Source organism: Dermatophagoides pteronyssinus, unplaced genomic scaffold, assembly GCF_027571235.1.
Source record: "Dermatophagoides pteronyssinus isolate colony J.1.1.1.1 unplaced genomic scaffold, Derpt_VIB-CSIC_2022.12 sq0018, whole genome shotgun sequence".
NCBI lineage: Eukaryota > Metazoa > Arthropoda > Arachnida > Sarcoptiformes > Pyroglyphidae > Dermatophagoides > Dermatophagoides pteronyssinus.
Genome location: NW_027461542.1, coordinates 69,189 through 86,701, shown reverse-complemented (window position 1 = coordinate 86,701; position 17,513 = coordinate 69,189). Strand labels below are relative to the sequence as shown.

General features: G+C 30.2%; 3 protein-coding genes across 7 annotated transcripts in view; 1 reads left to right on the top strand and 2 right to left on the bottom strand.

Annotated features, from left to right (window-relative positions):
- Positions 1-10,016, top strand: part of LOC113795571 (uncharacterized) — a 25,798-nt gene extending 15,782 nt beyond the window's left edge. The window contains exons 4-8 of one of the 3 annotated variants that reach the window (XM_075822583.1): positions 63-5,111; positions 5,190-5,271; positions 5,366-5,666; positions 5,812-5,948; positions 9,475-10,016. In XM_075822583.1, coding sequence (XP_075678698.1) covers positions 63-1,440 — 1,378 coding nt within the window. In that variant the 3' untranslated portion in view covers positions 1,441-5,111; positions 5,190-5,271; positions 5,366-5,666; positions 5,812-5,948; positions 9,475-10,016. Of the gene's footprint in view, positions 1-62; positions 5,112-5,189; positions 5,272-5,365; positions 5,753-5,811; positions 5,949-9,474 lie in introns of all 3 variants that reach the window. The other 2 variants (XM_075822584.1, XM_027345762.2) reach the window with 2 other exon arrangements.
- LOC113795538 (extracellular sulfatase Sulf-1-like) lies at positions 5,966-15,208 on the bottom strand. 3 transcript variants are annotated; one of them, XR_012846754.1, is made up of 11 exons: positions 14,719-15,208; positions 13,054-13,733; positions 12,928-12,991; positions 12,449-12,867; positions 12,194-12,378; positions 11,989-12,130; positions 11,743-11,928; positions 10,331-11,670; positions 10,018-10,160; positions 8,147-9,947; positions 5,966-8,030 (listed from the first exon to the last, which is right to left on the bottom strand). XR_012846754.1 is itself a non-coding variant. In XM_027345727.2 (10 exons), exons 2-10 carry the CDS (start codon positions 13,698-13,700, stop codon positions 9,729-9,731), a joined length of 3,345 nt encoding a protein of 1,114 aa, XP_027201528.2. In that variant the 5' UTR covers positions 13,701-13,733; positions 14,719-15,208; the 3' UTR covers positions 5,966-9,728. The 3 variants fall into 3 exon arrangements, 2 of the variants coding, with proteins under 2 accessions (XP_027201528.2, XP_075678697.1); XM_027345727.2 differs by having other exon boundaries at positions 5,966-9,947; XM_075822582.1 differs by lacking the exon at positions 14,719-15,208 and adding an exon at positions 14,559-14,631 and having other exon boundaries at positions 5,966-9,947.
- LOC113795539 (uncharacterized) lies at positions 15,068-17,513 on the bottom strand. The gene has a single exon (XM_027345728.2). The coding sequence runs from the start codon at positions 17,440-17,442 to the stop codon at positions 15,304-15,306; it is 2,139 nt and encodes a 712-aa protein (XP_027201529.2). The 5' UTR covers positions 17,443-17,513; the 3' UTR covers positions 15,068-15,303.

The window sequence follows — 17,513 nt, the reverse complement described above, 5'->3', positions numbered from 1 at the left end:
GTTTGTTTGTTTTGAATATTCTGCTAATCATTTTCATTCGTTTTCTTTATCCATTTTCACAGACAAAACGATGATGAAGAAATGATGAGTGGTGATGAAGAATTTTATTATACCGAAGTGGACATTACATTTGATCCAATCATTAATGCTGATGCTATTGTCGCATTAGCTAAAGGAAATGCTAACGGTTTTGGTGGTGGTGGTCATCCAGCATTTTCGATAAATCATCATCATAATAATCACAATTTATCATCAGGTCCTGAATCACCGGTTTCTGTTTCCGAATGCGGTGATGGAGCAAGTATCAGCAGCAGTAGTAGTGGTATGATGATTATGTCAATAAATGGTGATAATTCAATGGATTCATCATCCAATCCACCATCACCGACCGCAACAACAGCAACAATGAACATTGGCAATGTTATCAATGCAAATAATCATCAATATCAATCCAATAGATTTTCATCAATATCATTTGTACCGGTTCAAAATACTTATCGCCATCTAGAAGATCATGAGTATAATCGAAAACCAGATCCGGCCGGTATATCCATACTTGGTTCAACAACGATACCGGCCACCAATATGACCACCACCACAACTAACAATACTTCAACCACCGTTATTAATCGTCGTGGACGTAAATCAAACAATAATACCACCGCCAATAATCAACAAACCACCGCAATCGGATTGATTCATCAACATCAACAATCATCACATCCGATAAACATTCCGAATAATAATAATAATCATATGCATCAGGATCATATGATCAATTCAATTAGTCAATCATCACCGCCATTATCATCATCAATATTTGGTCATTCATCATCATCATTCGGTGGATTCAATTCCTTTGCTAGTTCATTTAATAGCAGTGGTTTTGGATCATATACTGGCAGTAGTAATAATGGTAATGGTTGTGGCAGCCATATCACAGCTTCCTCATCATTATCCTCAAGTTTTAGTCCAATATCACCAACATCTCGTTCACATTCAGGCTCATTTACATCCCAATCATCATCATCATCATCGCAATCATCAACATCATCATCAATAACGGCTGGTAATAAATATCTACGAATATCATCATTGAATGGACGTAATATTCACCATAATGGTCATCATCATTCTCATCATCCACATAATCATCATTCTCATCATAATAATCATCATCATAATGGTTCAACACCATTATCCCCACCATCCACATCAACATCATTGACCAATCATAATAATGTTAATAATATTAATGGACAACATCAAATTTCATCCACAACTTTAATACAGCAACAACAACAACAACATCGTACATCACCAACAAAACGCGTTCGTGGTGAAACACGTAAATGTCGTAAAGTGTATGGTATGGATAAAAAAGATTCCTGGTGTACACAATGTAAATGGAAAAAAGCTTGTTCAAGATTTACCGATTGAAACAGCAAATGCTCACATTGAAAAGATAAATCTTCCATTCTTTAAAAAACAAACGATTTTTTCTATTGAAATTCGGAAAAAAATTCGTCCATATATTTTTTGCCTCATAATTCTCGTTTTTTTCTGGTGATGATGATCAGTGTGAATAATAATGTAAAATTCTTCCAGAATATCTCTTCTTCTTCTCATCTCACCGAATACTACGAATTATTAATTTTTGTTATTTCCATATAATCAGATCGACACAAGCCAAATCACACACACACACAGAGAGAGAATCATCATAATAAATATACCTCATGTTAGGATAGTTTTTTTTTCGTTCATTTAACCAGTTTCTGTTTGTTCTTCATTAATTAATCAGCAAAATATATTTGAATTGAATCAATATTAATTAGCATTTCAATCACACAATAATCATCATCATTATTTTCTGCACTCAATTTTTTGGTTAGATATTGTTGTTGTTGTTTTTCATTCTCTTATTCTTCATTACTTGACGACGATGATAATGATGACATACACATCCCCGATGAAATTAGTTTTTTATTCTTTTCAATTCTGCTTCTCTCTGTGTGTGTTCATTTAACTTTGACTATTATAATCGACTGAATTATTACACATTGTTAACTTCATCATTGCTCATCATCAATATTAACTCATAACATAAGTCATGTTGACCATTTTTTTCAGCTCGACAATTATCATCATCAAACTAATCTTAAAATCAACAATACCTATATAGACACCCTACACTCATTCACTCCATATATCTATCTAATCTGATGAAAGAATTTTTTTTGTTTGTTGAAAATATTCGTTCAATAACCACAGATACCATCATCATCCTTCCATAAATTTTTGTTTTTCATTTTTGGCGCTTTTTTTCCATTTCCGATTTTCAAATCAAACAACAACAACCAGGAAGAAGAAGAAAATCATTATCACTACTACCACCACCAACACCACTACTACCACCGCGTTTCATCAATGCCATTCATCATATATTTGAGTTCTTTCAAATTATTCGCCAATTTTTTTTTCATATTTTCCCTTGTGTGTGCATCACCAGTGGAAAATTTTCCTCATCATCATCAGAATATTCTCAATTCTTATTCCGTCTCTCTCTCCACACAATTTTTTTCTTTCACAACTTTCATCATCTCATTTTCATCAATTTTTTCCAATTAATCCACCATTTCTCATCAAATAATCGTTTTTTTTCTAATTCGGCCAAACAACAACAACTGAAGAAGAATAAAAAGCGTCCGAAATACCAAATATCAAAAAAAAATCGAAACTAGAACCAAAAAATCAACCAACTGACTGAATGAAATGAATGAATGAATTGGCACAAAATGTCAAACAAAAGGATGACAAAAACGCAACGATCTCTGTTCCAAAAAAATATCATTGATTCTCAGTGTTTGTGTATGGTGACCAACAACAATACTAAAAAAATGAGTCCAAAACCAAGAATCCAAGAATCGATCAATCCGAAAGAATTTCAATAATTTTTTCTCCTCTCCTTCCATCATCATACAATGATATCAAACAAAATAAGGCTGCCATCAACACTACCACCACCAATCATCATCATCATTGATTGATTGCCAATGTCATTCAGAAAGAAAAGAATATTCCTTTTTGTAACAACAACCAACTAACCATGTACCTTGAATTTGATGATGATGAATATTGGTGAATATTGCCCAACATCCCACTCTCAAATCCAAAATATTGTGTTGCCAAGAAATTTTCATTATCATTTTGTTTGTTTCGTTATATTTTTGTTTTTATTTTTTTTTCTTAAAATTTTCTTGAATTTTTAAATTAATATTTTTTTTTTGATTTTAAAATTGAATTTGTTCTCTCTTTCTCGGTGTTATACACAGACATGCACACACACCAAAAAACAACTTGAAACCCACCAATTTCTCTCTCATATTTTGTTATTTTTGAATTGCTAATTTTATTTTTTATTTTCAAATTAATTAATTAATTGAATTATTCTGTTCGGTAATTTCGTTCGTTTTTTTTGTTTTTGTTTTTATAAATATGAATAATGTATGTGTTTACAACACTCAACAAATTGGCAAGTTTTTTTGTTTTGGTTCAGTAAAACTTTTTTTTTTGTGTTTCGGTTGGGCAACAAAACAAACGAAAAAATTCTGTGTCCTTGTTTTTCTACGAAACAAAAACAAACTAATAATAATAATAACTTACCTCCGTTCATCATTCAAATCTCATTTCATCATTTTTTCTCATAACACACACACACTAATACGCACACATCATCATATCCATAATGAATATTGATTTTATTGATTAATTTTTTTAAAAAGAAAAAGATATTATAATTATTGTTTTCCATTTTTAAATATCTCATTGAAACCTGGAATTTGTATTTTGCAAAATTTGAAACAAAATTCTCTTTTAGACGATTCCATTCAACACACACCATCACACCAATTACGCACACACATTGTTTCATTGACAGGAATTTATTTGTTGGTTGTTCATAAGTTTCATGTTTCACACACACATCTCAATGAAACATATATCAATATTTTTTCTTTTTCTTTTTTTCTCTGTTCCGTTTCAAGTTTCGAATTATTTTTTTTTCTTCTCATTTATTTCGTTTGTTTGTTTGTTTGAATTTTTTCCTCTCAGCTTTGCTTTTCACTCATTAATATAACCTTGTTTAAAATTTTATTTTATTTTTTGATTCGATTTTAATCGATGTTCGGAATTGTGGTTGGATGATGATGATGTTTATATAAAAAATAAATTGTTCTCAACAACACAAACATCCTTCCTTGATTTATTCATCATCATCATAATCATCCAGTTATTTTCTGCTTGATGGAAAAACACCCATACACCATTCTGAATCGTTCATCATTTTTGTCATCATCATCATCATCATCTTAACAATCGATGGTATTGATCTTCCCAAAAACAAAAAACATCTTCGATCTTCCTTTTTTTTCTTTCTCGCTGTTTAATGATTATTATAAATATATTAATAAATCTTCTATATTATAAAATGATAAACAAAACAAAAAAGATTTATTTCTTTTTTTCATTTTTGCTTATAAGCTTTGTTTGTTTGTTTTCTGTGGTTGTCAGAATCAATTCAATATTGAATGAATGAAATATGTTTGTTTTCTTGTTGTTGCTGTTGGCTTTCAAACTGTCTTTGAAGAAATTTTCTTTCATCACTTTAAAACTATGAGTGTTTTTGTTTCAAAATCATCACCACTATTCTCAAATGGATGGTTAATCTTTTTTGTTGAAAAGGTTGTTGAATTGAAAAAAAGGTCACCACTTAATTGTGAACGCGATTTTTTTGCTTTCAAAAAAAATCGAAAGGCGTGTGGTAACGTACTATATGGAAGTCAATTATCGTATTATTGAGAAATACGATTTCTTGTTCGAAACAATTTATGCACCATTCTTTTTATGACATTTTTTTCACTCAAGGTTTTACCTTTTCGACCACCCGAAGCAATCATCATCATGATGATAATCGAAAAAATGGACCAAGCGTTTGAAAAATCAATTGGAAATAAAATGGCCACCACCATCATTTTATTCGTTTGTGAAAAAAATCTAAAGCAAATTTTCGCAATCCAAAAAATCCGTAATGATTGATATATAATGACATGGTAATGATAATAACAATGATGATGTTGAATGTTTCGAATTTCTAACGAATAAAAAATTCATATTTTACCAATTTCGAGTTTTCGAAATGAAAAGAAAATTCCGACAGTTTTTTTCGAACAACAACAACAAAACTAATCATTCATTCATGGTCGAAAAAATGTAATGGATTAATTTTCTATTAACTTTTTGATTTTGTTTTTTCTAATTTCTAATTTTTTTCTGTTCTGATTTGCTTTTTTTCTTCATTTGACAGACACTACAATTTGTTCATCATCGTCATCATCATCATTATTATCATTATCTTTATTCTTGTTGTTGTCGAAGTTATTATCATCCACAAAGAAATGAAAAATCGAATTTTGTTTGACAATCAATGGATGTCTTCTTTGTTCAGGGTTATGTTATGTTATGTTGTTGTTCTCGTTTGTTCAACGAAAAAATCACAATCCCTTGTTGTTGTCTTGTCAATTTTCATCATCGTTTGTTTTCATGATCAACAACATCATTGTTGACGATTTGTTTGGTTTTGTTTGCCTTGTGTGTGTTGATGATGAGTATGCCATTATCATTATTATTCTTGCAAATTTTCACATCCACATCACATTCGTTCATTCATTCAATTTGATTGACAGTTTCAAAAGTTGTCCAAAATTTTCTTTTTCAAGTTTCTAATTCAAAATTATCATTATTTTTTCATAGGAATTCTCGTGAAAATGATGATAATAATAAACAAACAACCGTATAGGAAATAAACTGGTCTTTTTTTGCTGGTTATTAGTGATGATTGACTTGACGATCGAACCAACCACGAATATGTATTGCATTCTCCATAAAAAGCAAGTATATGTACAAATTTCGAATAAATTTATCTATACATTCATTGACAACATTATTATTACATTTGATGATGATTACTTTTTTATATCTTTCTTTCTTAACTGTCATGGCCATCCATCCATTTGTGTTGAGTAAATATCGTCATCATTCAGTCAGTTGGTTGGGTAGTTTAAATATCTTAATGTAGATCAGATTTTATCATCTTTTGGCATATCATATACGAAAATAAACCATATCCGGCAGTAGAATATTCTCTTTATTTCGAAATAGCTAATAGATTTGATTGTCAATGATGATAATAATAATAATGCAGCATAGATTGATTCAAATCAAATATTACTAATTTCACATTCATCGATCATCATATGACCATGCATGATGATGATTATGATTAACATTTTCCTTCCAAAATAACATTGATAATATAATACAAGTTCTATATAGGAAAATGCACAATTGAATATTTGAATACAATAATGATAATAATAATAATAATAATGAGAAAAAAATATCCGACGGATGCGAATGATTTGATGGGTGATCATCATCATCATCAACTGTTTGATTATTTTGCCAAAAGAAATAATAGTAATAATAATAATGACTGATGAATGATAATGATGATGACAAGAAGTGAATTATGCTTCATCATTGCGATGGTGTCAATTGTTTTGTTATATTCTTTACCTTCACACTGTGTTAATATTGATATTTTTTTCTTCAAATTAGGAAAAAAAAGAAATGATAATAATTTTCATTAGGGAAAAGGAGATTTTTGTGTGATAAGATTTCTTCTTATTACGATTTTTTATTACAATTTTCGTCAAATTTCCCAATTTCAATTACCACAATGTGAATATTTATTCATTTGAATGATTCATTCATCACTATCGATATCGATCTTGTTGAGAACGGACAAAAATTCATAATTTTTTCTTGATTGTCACACATGATGATGATGATGTCATAGTGAAACGTGACAAAATATTTTTGTTATCATCGATTTCAAATAAATGACATTGATTGGCAAATTTTCTTTTTGTCTTTTTTCGTTTTGTTGATGATAATGATCATCAAATTTTTGGTATTTCTTTTGTTGTTTGATGATAATAATGTCATCAATATTATGCATGTGTGTGTGTCGGTGTATAATCAATCTTTGATCGACACCATCATCATCATTGTTGTTGAATGATGATGATGAATTCCGATAATAATGATATAATTTTTCATTTTTCCATTATTATCAGCCACAATAACATTATTATTTTGGTCTATAATCACACATTCTCAATCATACACACGCAGGTATCAATGAGATCTTTTTTTTGATTTTGTTTCATTCAATTTTCTTTGTGAATTGATTGAACAATTTGCTCATTGTGTTTCGTGCAGATTCGTTTTTTGAATAATATCTATTTTGAAAAAACCGATATTCGATATATTTGTTATCATAGAGTCTTGATAGCAAATCAATTGAATGAAATTTTTGTTGCTGTAATATTCCTGATTCATTTTAATATCATTATATAATATCGGTGAAATAATTTTTCGGACACAGTGATGATAATGATGACAGTTTCGTCATTCAATCGATATCTTCGTTTTTCATTTTCAAATATTCAACTTTTTGAGCGAATGTTTATTATATTCATTCCATTGAAGAAACAATAATCGATAATAATATTTGTTTTGATTTGTCAATGCATTTTTGTTCTCTCGAACGATATCAGATCAATAGTTTTATATAACAGCCAAAATTGACATCAAATTGAATATTTTTTTTTAAGAAAATCTTTGTGTGTGGTTTTTCTTTTCAAAAATCAAAACCTGTGAAACAGCATTTGAATTGAAATAGTAAAAAATTTAATTCAAACAATAAATCTTGGGTGTGTGTTTGAATGAATAAATATGATCGATATATTTGCCATTTTATCGAATCGATTTTTGCGTGATTTTTTTCTCGTTAATGTTGCTCTCTTTCTCTCTCCCTTGGTTGGTTTTTGTTTTATTTTCCAATTTTGGGGCCAATTGACAATAATAACTGAACACAACCTTTTGCAAATGAAAAAAGGTTTCGCCTGTATGGTTTTGTTGTTGTGCAAAATGAGAAATTCAAAATTTGTATCCAATTATAAAATAATCACAACACAAACAACAAGGTCGAATTTATATATGAATCAAATCAGATTATTACCTCGATTTTCATTGTTATACAAAACATATAGATATTTTATTCTTTCCTTTACAATTGACTTTTTTTTTGTTTTGTTTTGATCATGTTCATTTTACCATGTTCGTTTGATCAGGATATATGTGTGTGTGTGTTCGATGATGATTGATTTGATCATTGATCGGTCGTTCGGTTAAATAACGTCACGTGTATCTCATCATCATTATCATTTATTTTGTATACCTGAATTTTTTTAATCGAATGATGATGACGATATTATAGCCAAAAAAACTTCCATAAGGTGAGGCATGCAGTAAATTTTCTCATTAGTGGTCGTTTCGTTTGTTTTAATTTTGCCAATGTTATTTTTCATTCATTTTCATATATCAATATCATGATCATAATGATGATGATGCTGAAGCTGATTGATCAATAATAAATACACAAAAACGACGATGATTTATAACGATTTGATGAGGATAAGGATGTTTGATATCAGATTTCTAAAAAGATTTTCTTTTTCGTTGCCCACCGTTCCATTCTTTTCTTGTGATTGGGCCAATTTTTTGTTTTGTTTTACTAATTCTTCATTGATTGATATGGATTTAATTTCTTTTGTTTTGTTGTTTTTTTTCGGCAATGAGAAAATCCTTTTTCGTCATTATCAGAAGAAAAAAAAACATCTTTCGGTATTTTTCTCTGTTGATTGATGGCTGAAGATAATAACATAATATTTTTTTCATAAAACTTGCTTATTAAACTCACTCACTCACACATACATAAAGTTTTTGTTGAGTACAGGTATAGATGATGACCATTTTATAAGCAACTTTTTTCTCCTATCTTTCACTCGTGTTCCTTATTTATTATATCTTAAATCATGAACAAAATAAGAACGAACAAAAGCTAGAAGCGATCACGATTATTATATTCAATCATATTATTCGATATAATACATGATGAAAATCAGTAATGAAAAAATCCACAGGATTCATTTTTCTGACTATGTATGGATGGATAGAAAGAGAGAGAGAGATTCACCATCATCATTTACAGTGGCACATCATTCTCCATCAATTCAAACCAATTATCATTATTATCAGCAATTTTATTTCATTGAAAGCATTATATATTATCATGTTAATGTGTGTGTGTGATATTTTTCAATCAAAACATAAGTCAGTTGGTTCGATTTTATTAGATAAAAGCATCGATATTCATTAATGCCATAAAACTAATTAACATTCATAATCAAAAAAACATTATATTATTGACCATGCTTATAATGACAAATAACATTGACAATAGATGCTTTCATTTATTCTAATTATTTTTTTTTCATTTGGTTATAGATGAATATCTTGGTGAAGCGTTGACCATCGAAACAAACTTCTGAAAATTGCTGATTTTAACCGATCACAGTTTTACTGGGCCAGAAGCGATACATCTATAATGACATCCATTTGTTTTCGATTCCGTCTCAGTTCCTGATGGCTAATATACCAAGCGTTTTTTGAAAGAGACAATCGATAATTGTCATTTCTTTTTATACATTGTATACATTCTCTCTCTCTCGCTCTCAATTTTCCTTGGAACGTTCTTGTTGCTATATGATCGATGTTAAAAATCGTTGTGACAATGCTCGAGATGAAAACGACCGGGACGTTTTTTTGTTGGAAATCAAAGTAGTTGAAGACTGAACATCGGATATTGAGGATGCAGCATTGTTACATTCGATTGATCCGGAACAGGATTTCAATCTTGCTAATCGCCGACTCATTTCTTCGATAACAATGAAATCCAAATCAAAAATCAAATTTCGTAGCTAAAAGTGTGTAGGTGAGAAAAAGAAACAATAAAACAATAAAATAAACAATCATATTGCAAATAATTACTTGAAATGGATCCTTATTCAAATCATAATAAGTAATGAAACCAGTGACAAATTCACAATATAAATTATTATGTGTTTCATTGATTGTTCGCATACACCAAAATGAAGAGTTGAGTGAATTTTGACAAAAACAAAATGGTCCATCTTTACCAACATTCGTCCATGAATGTGTAGTGTCAAAAGTGTTTGTGTGTGTGCGGAAAGCCGTAGATGGTAATTTCAATAATGACAATTGTGAGTTTCAAATGGATTTTTGGATGGAAAAGAAAAGCAAAATGAAAAAGTTGCCATCATCATCAAAAAAAAACACTTACTTGTCCATAATGGTGGCGTTTTCCAATGATCATTATCGTGGGTGAAACAATTCATATGTCCGCCGACTGCCATTTTACATTCGGTCTTGGCAAATTTATCTTTTCGGCGAATTTTCTTTTCTCGACGTCTTAGCCAACGTTTTAGATCGAATGAAGTTCGATGATGAGGATGATGATGATGGCCAGCATAATTATGATTATGATTATTGCCATCAATGTATGAATGTTTTGAATCGACCATCATCATCGATGGTTGCCCAATTCTAACGTCATGATACAGATCACTAACATTTTCCTTTCCCGAATAATAATCATCATAATAATTGTTATCACTGTTTTGGATGTTGTCTGTTTCACTATCATCATCTTTGTCTTGTATGAAAGAAGTGTTGGTGGTGGTGACAATTGATTTGGGACAAAAACATTCATTTTCTTCATTTATAGTTGTTTGGTTTGATTTTTTGCCTGAAAATGTTGGTGTGAATGCTGATGATAATGGCCTATTTTGATTGATATATCTTCGTATTCCTTTCAATTCGTATAAACGTCGTTGTAATTCAATGATTGCAGCATTGATAAAATCTTTTTTTTCACGCCATGCTTGATGATTTGAATAAATTTCTTCCGAACATTCTATGGTAAAATTACTACGAGTTACAGTGCAAAATGTACGATTCATATAATCGGTATAATTAGCCAGGTCAGCAAATGTATCATCATCAGGGTTATTGTCTAGTATGGATATCAATTGGCTAGTAGTAATATTGGCTAAATTATTGTTCAACAATAATCGATTATCATGGTTAGAATGATTGTTGTTCGATAAACTGGATGAAGATTTTGAAATTTCAATCAATTTTTTCAGTTCATAAACACCTTGAACATCAAAATCATCGTCAATAGATAATCCATCGTCCAGTATACTTAGAACAAATTTATCGCTTCGTCGCGCACGATTCAATAAATTTGAGCGTATTGCATGCTTTTGTTGTCTTAATTGCATCTTTTTTAAACGTCGTTTATAATCCAGTTTTCCTATTCGTGTCGAATCTGAATTCCTTTTCAAAGATCTGGTCGACAGCGGTGGACAAATACATTGACCTTGTGAATTTTTTTTAGAACGAATAAAATGTTTACGATTAAATGATGGACATTTACGAATTCGCTGTACACCGTTATTATTAATGAAACATTCGAAACGTTGATTTGGACGGCAAGGACTTTGATATTCTGATTTTAGACAATGAAGTTGTAGCCATTGTTTTTTGCCTACGATTGGCATCAATAAACGATCAATATTATTATCATTATTATTGTTATTGCTCATTGTTTGAAATTTTCTGTTAGAAATTTGTATGAAAGCAAAAATATTAATAGGAAAATTTTTCAATAAAAAATTTCTCAAAACAAACCCCCGTTCAACCAAGAAGGTATCCCGTTTAATCAATTTCGAACGATGAAATTCCGGAGAATTTCTATTTTTCAATAATCGAATATATGGTAGAAATGAAACGCCATCCATATGTTCGGGTATTTTTATACCGGCAATATCCAACAATGTAGGTGCAATATCGATATTCAAAACGATTTGTGGCAGTCTATTAGAAATCAATAATAAAGGATATTAGCAAAAAAAGAATTATGATCCAAAAACATACATTTTACCCGGCGGAACATTCGGACCACGAATAAAAAATGGAACACGTATATCGAATTCGAATGGCATTGCTTTTCCTTTGACTAGACCAAATTGTCCCAAATGATATCCATGATCAGAAGTGTAAATAATATAAGTGTTATCTAAACAAAAATTAAATCATCATCCATCATTGTAATGTAAACAAAAAAACATAAATACTTTACCAAGTTCATTCAATTTTTTAAGCTCTTCATATATTTGATTTACGGATTCATCGACCGATTGCAATGTTTGTAAGCGTTTTGCATTGAGAAAATCAGTAAATTTCTCATGTATTGTGCTCATTTTGACTGTATTTCGTAATAGCCATTGTTTATCACCATTCGGTGCATGATTCCAACTAATCGTTCTATTAATCAACAAAGTAATAAACACAATCAATAAGTTTATCATTTTTGCAATATTTCAATGCAACAAACCGGTGACGTTTTTCATTGAGAAATAAATTCTGATATTGTGGTGCGGAATCTTCGGGTCCATGTGGTGATGGAAATGATAATACCATTAAATATGGTTTTGAATTGAAAAAACGTTTTGAATAACGAATAAATTGTAGACTATCATTGAGGATTAGATCGGGATAATAATCAAGATTATAATCAAAACCGTGACGAATTTTATCGCCATTAACATTCAATGTATAATTGTAATATCGAGAATTTCGAACTAATGCTGACCAATCGGACCAACCAGGTGGTATATAGCTACCATTATATTCATTAAGATATTTTCCAAAATAAGCGGTACGATATCCACCAAAATCTCGAAGATATGTTGCAAATGTTTGCCGTTCATATGTTTGTTGCCATTGTACTGAGCTACAATTTTCACCATTTGTCTATCCATTATTGAGTGAAGGATTAAAGTGGCTCAACAAAATTATCTTTATTAAACTTACATAAACATTATGATTATGAACATAAAGACCGGTCAATATTGAACTGCGACTGGGACAGCACATCCTAAATGTGGACAAAAAAGTCTTTAAAATTTTTCTAAAAACAAATCAAATAAATTCATTTACGGAGTAGTGGAATAGGCATTTTTCACATGAACACCTTGATCGGCCATAATTTTGACAGTTTTTGGCATATAATTCATCGATCCTAATTCGATATCTTGATCATCGGTCAATATGAATATAATGTTTGGTTGTTTTTTTGTTGATGATGATGAATTTTTTCGACGTCTTTGATTCGATTCATTATTGGATGATATTAATTGGTCAATTGGATAATTCTCTAGAAATGGTAATATTGGTTGACTTTGTGAATAATGACTAGAAAAATTTCTCCATAACGATTTGATTGCTCTGTTATCCAATGATTTCAGACCTTTATCGCCATTATTTTTCATCAATATCAAATTCTGTTGTCTCAGGAATTTCATAAAATTTCGATGCAATTGATGTCGCCGATGTTTACGATAATGATAATTTTTTGATTGTTGTTTTCGAAATTTCCGCTTGGTTGCTCTATCATCATTATTGTTGTTATTCCAGATATTCTTGGTGTATATTGGCATCGGTGTAATGTTGAGAACTTTTGTTGATTCTTCATCATCAAAGAAAATTTGTTGTGTATCGTTATCAAAATCCGATAAAATTTCATCACAGAAAATTTGATTAATCACAATGAAAAGATTTAATAACAAAAACACAAAGATTTTCATGTTTATTCAGTCGGAATTAGTTGCAGTTCGAAGCTGAAAAGAAATTTTTTTCGAAAAAAATTGTTACAATTTAACCAAATGAGAATGTAAAAAACTATGATTGATATTTGGTAGCATCCATTTAAAAACAAAACACATCATTCTAAATAAGGAATCTAGCCATTCAATTTATTCATTTGAAATAAGACAAATTCGCCCACGATTTCCGATTTTTGTTGTTGTTTGGCTTACTTATCACTTACACACACCTTAATTATAAGTAGCTTTTTGTGATTATCAAAACATTCAATATGATGATGATGATAAAAACACTCGTGCAATGTAATGGATGTAATATATGTTGATAATTATTATCAATGATGATATGGAAAATGACAAGAAAAAAACATTTTTCAAATCAACAGTAGATTCTTTTTTTCTTCTTATTTGTTGTTGCCGAACTAATTGATCAAATGAAAAAAATGAATTCTTTCTTCCTTTTTTTGTTGAAATATACAGGTGTTGCACTTTTTTCTAATGTTGAATTTCACACCTTTTTTTCTCGTTTGAAAAGCACTGTTCCAAACAAAACAAAACCCAAAAAGCTCGGGGCATTTGTCAAATGACAATTATTATCACTTTATTGCTATATTCACACTATACTGATTGATAATTCGTCAACTCGGCTTGTGGTCAAATTTTTTTTTTTGATATAATGCGGTCTGTTTTAGGAAAACATTCCAAAAAAATCGACCCTTAATCAATGATTACTATGGTAAAATAAATCAAATGTCAAAATTCCTCTAAACGCACACACAGATTCCGATCGATTTGAATTGGATAAGAATTTGTTCAATTATAATCATAATCCAAAGTTACCTTTATAATTATCCTATACTATTTTGGATTAGTCACTGAGTTTGTCGGACATTTAGATTCCATTTAAAAAGAATCAAAGTTTGATAATCAATAATAATTACGGTGAACAGAAAAACTAGAATAAACAACAATCATAACCAAAAATATGAAAAGCACTCACCGAAAAAACAACAATATTAACAACACACACTCTTTCAGGCCAAAAATATATTGAATTCTGGTAATGTTGTGCTCACCATGCACACAATATTAATGGACACGCACAATTTATGGAGAGACTCGACCGAAATATGAATACTGATCTGGCATCTGTGTCAGCTGGCAGCTTGAAATCATCATCATCAACATTATTCATTCATTTTTGCTTGGTTGATTGGTTCGTTCATTCCATTCGTTCGGGTTGTTCCTTTTTTTAGTTGTTAAGTTGTGTTTGATGTAGATTCACCACTTTCTTACCATCCTTCATTCAGGCAATTACTGCCGCCATGTGAGAATGTTTTCAAAAAAAGTTTGATGCTGTTGTTAAGCTTTTGGTCATATTGGTTGATGTTTGCATTTTTAAGGATGTTCGATTTCTCGATTGACCAGGGTTCTTTTCATAAATGTGAGATTACAAATTCTTGATGAGATAATGTATTGCGCCATCTTGTTTCAATCAATCAAAAACAAGTTTCATATCGATAAAAATTGATGATAATTTTATAATATTATTTCTTGAAAGAAATATAGATTGCAATATGATTGACTATATACAAAATAAGCAACATTTGGATACAAAACGGAATGGATACATTTGTGGATCGGGCCAAAGGCTTGTTCGATCATCACGAACAAACAGTTTGGATTCATAACATTTTATACAGGATTCGATCGAATGTTCAATGGGATTCAATATGACCAATGAATTGGAATCAACATCAAATTGATGTCCATAACAATTATGTTTCGTGTTATATTGATCCAGATAACATGATGACGGATTTTCCACAACATTATTACAACTGGGACAATTTTGTACTGTGTTTTCAACTGATTCAATGATTTGTCTTTGGATTACATCAGGAAAGAAATCGATAACATTTGCATTGATAAGATTAACGAGTGAGATTCGTTGTTCGATAGATAATTCATCAACAAATCGATTATCGATTTTTATCAAATGAAATACTTGCTTGAAATGACTTTTCATAATCAGTAGATTTAATATGTCGATTAATTTTTCAAGTCTTTCACGATTGATTTGTTTATCATGACCATACAAAAGAAATTTTTCCCCATCAATTAAACAATAACGTGCCAAATATCTGATACATTTGATTTGATATGACCAAACATTCAAATCATTATTATTATCATCATCATTCCATCTTTCTAACCACAATGGAACTTTGCGTAGAAGAATATCGACAATCAAATTGAATCCATTTTCGCTGGAATCTGAACATAATAGATTATAACGTATCATGAATAAAAGATCGGCTAAATTAAATGAATAATGATGATGATTAGTGGAAAACAGACGCTTTGTCAATGATAGAATAGTCGATGATGGATTGATTGTATGTGTAGTAGCGATATAAAGGCGAACATTTTTTACCTTAAAATTTGTACATTTTCCACTGAAACGATTTTGTCGAGATAAAATGGCCATTAATGCATTATTGGATGATGATGATATTGATGCATAATGAACATCATCCGAATGTTTCAACATGGATGGATGAATCAATTTTCTCATCACTAATGTGGTGGCATCGATATTACCGAGTTCGAATGAATAGATATCATTCTTCATTGTAGTAAGACAATAGTAAGTGTTCAGATTAAATACAGCAAATATATTTTCATAATGAAATTCCATCAATCGTTCATCGTTAAGCTGTTTGATAGAAAATTCTTTGAACGTTTGCAATTGCATCGTATTCACATCAACAATGGTAGCAATGATGGAATCATATTTCGAGAAAATGATTTCGATTTCATCGTTATTCAATTGTTTATGAGCAAAATTCATTACGATTCGATAATCTTGCTTCGACCATAATGTAGTCATTTTTTCCAGATTCTGACTGTATAAATCTATTCTTCCATCACGATATTGAATCAATAATAAGGACTTTAATGATTTAATCGTAATGATTTCCCATTTGATTGCAATTTTTTGCAGTATTTTTATCTCACAATCAATTTCACGATTGATAATTAATCGTGCTGAATGAAGATTATTATCTTTAGTTGTGAAATATAGATAACGGTGTAAAGTATCGTTTCCAGAATCAACATTAGTGATATCGGGATGCCATTCAAAAGCACTAATACGCATCTTATTTAATCGATCAAAATAATCATCATCATCATTTAATGATTGTTGCATCAATGATTCATTTAAAAATCTTGTTACATTACAGATTTGGCGCCATTCGATTGGACTTAAATTCAGATAAATAACGAGAACATTATGATCGTCAAGACAGGCCAAAATTTGAAAACGATTCAAATCAAATGAGGATGGTGGAGCAAATCTGAAATCAATAAATCGTGGTCCAATATCTGGTGGAAGGCGACAAAAATCCGAGTTGACATCATTCGTGGTCAGTTTATATTTGAATTCAGAATCCGGTTTAATGCGGATCGAACGGAAACCAAGTCGTTGGCCAACAGTATCATTAAGAAGATTACGTTTTTCATCAAACAAGCGATGAATATTTGTTTCAAATATCAACAATTCGTCCATTAAATTAACAACCAAAAATTGATTATCAGACGACCATTGGATATAGTTTGCATTGAATTTATTATCAATATTTGAATTAAAACAATGTGAATCAATTTCTTCAATTTGAACATCTTTTTGCCAATGAATTTTGACAATATTTTTAGCCATTTCTCTGTTGATATTAGCTTTTGATGACAAGAATCGAATGTTTTTGTTTTTGTTTCGAATAAAGACCACAT

What these genes read in the sequence shown, in the direction of transcription:
- LOC113795538 (XM_027345727.2), bottom strand. Translation starts at nt 13,700, where the DNA reads ATGAAAATCTTTGTGTTTTTGTTATTAAATCTTTTCATTGTGATTAAT. An exon ending in AATGCCTATTCCACTACTCC is followed by an intron (nt 12,992 to 13,053) that starts GTAAATGAATTT and finishes GTCCACATTTAG; the next exon opens with GATGTGCTGTCCCAGTCGCA. An exon ending in TAAAAAATTGAATGAACTTG is followed by an intron (nt 12,131 to 12,193) that starts GTAAAGTATTTA and finishes ATTTTTGTTTAG; the next exon opens with ATAACACTTATATTATTTAC.
- LOC113795539 (XM_027345728.2), bottom strand. Translation starts at nt 17,442, where the DNA reads ATGGCTAAAAATATTGTCAAAATTCATTGGCAAAAAGATGTTCAAATT.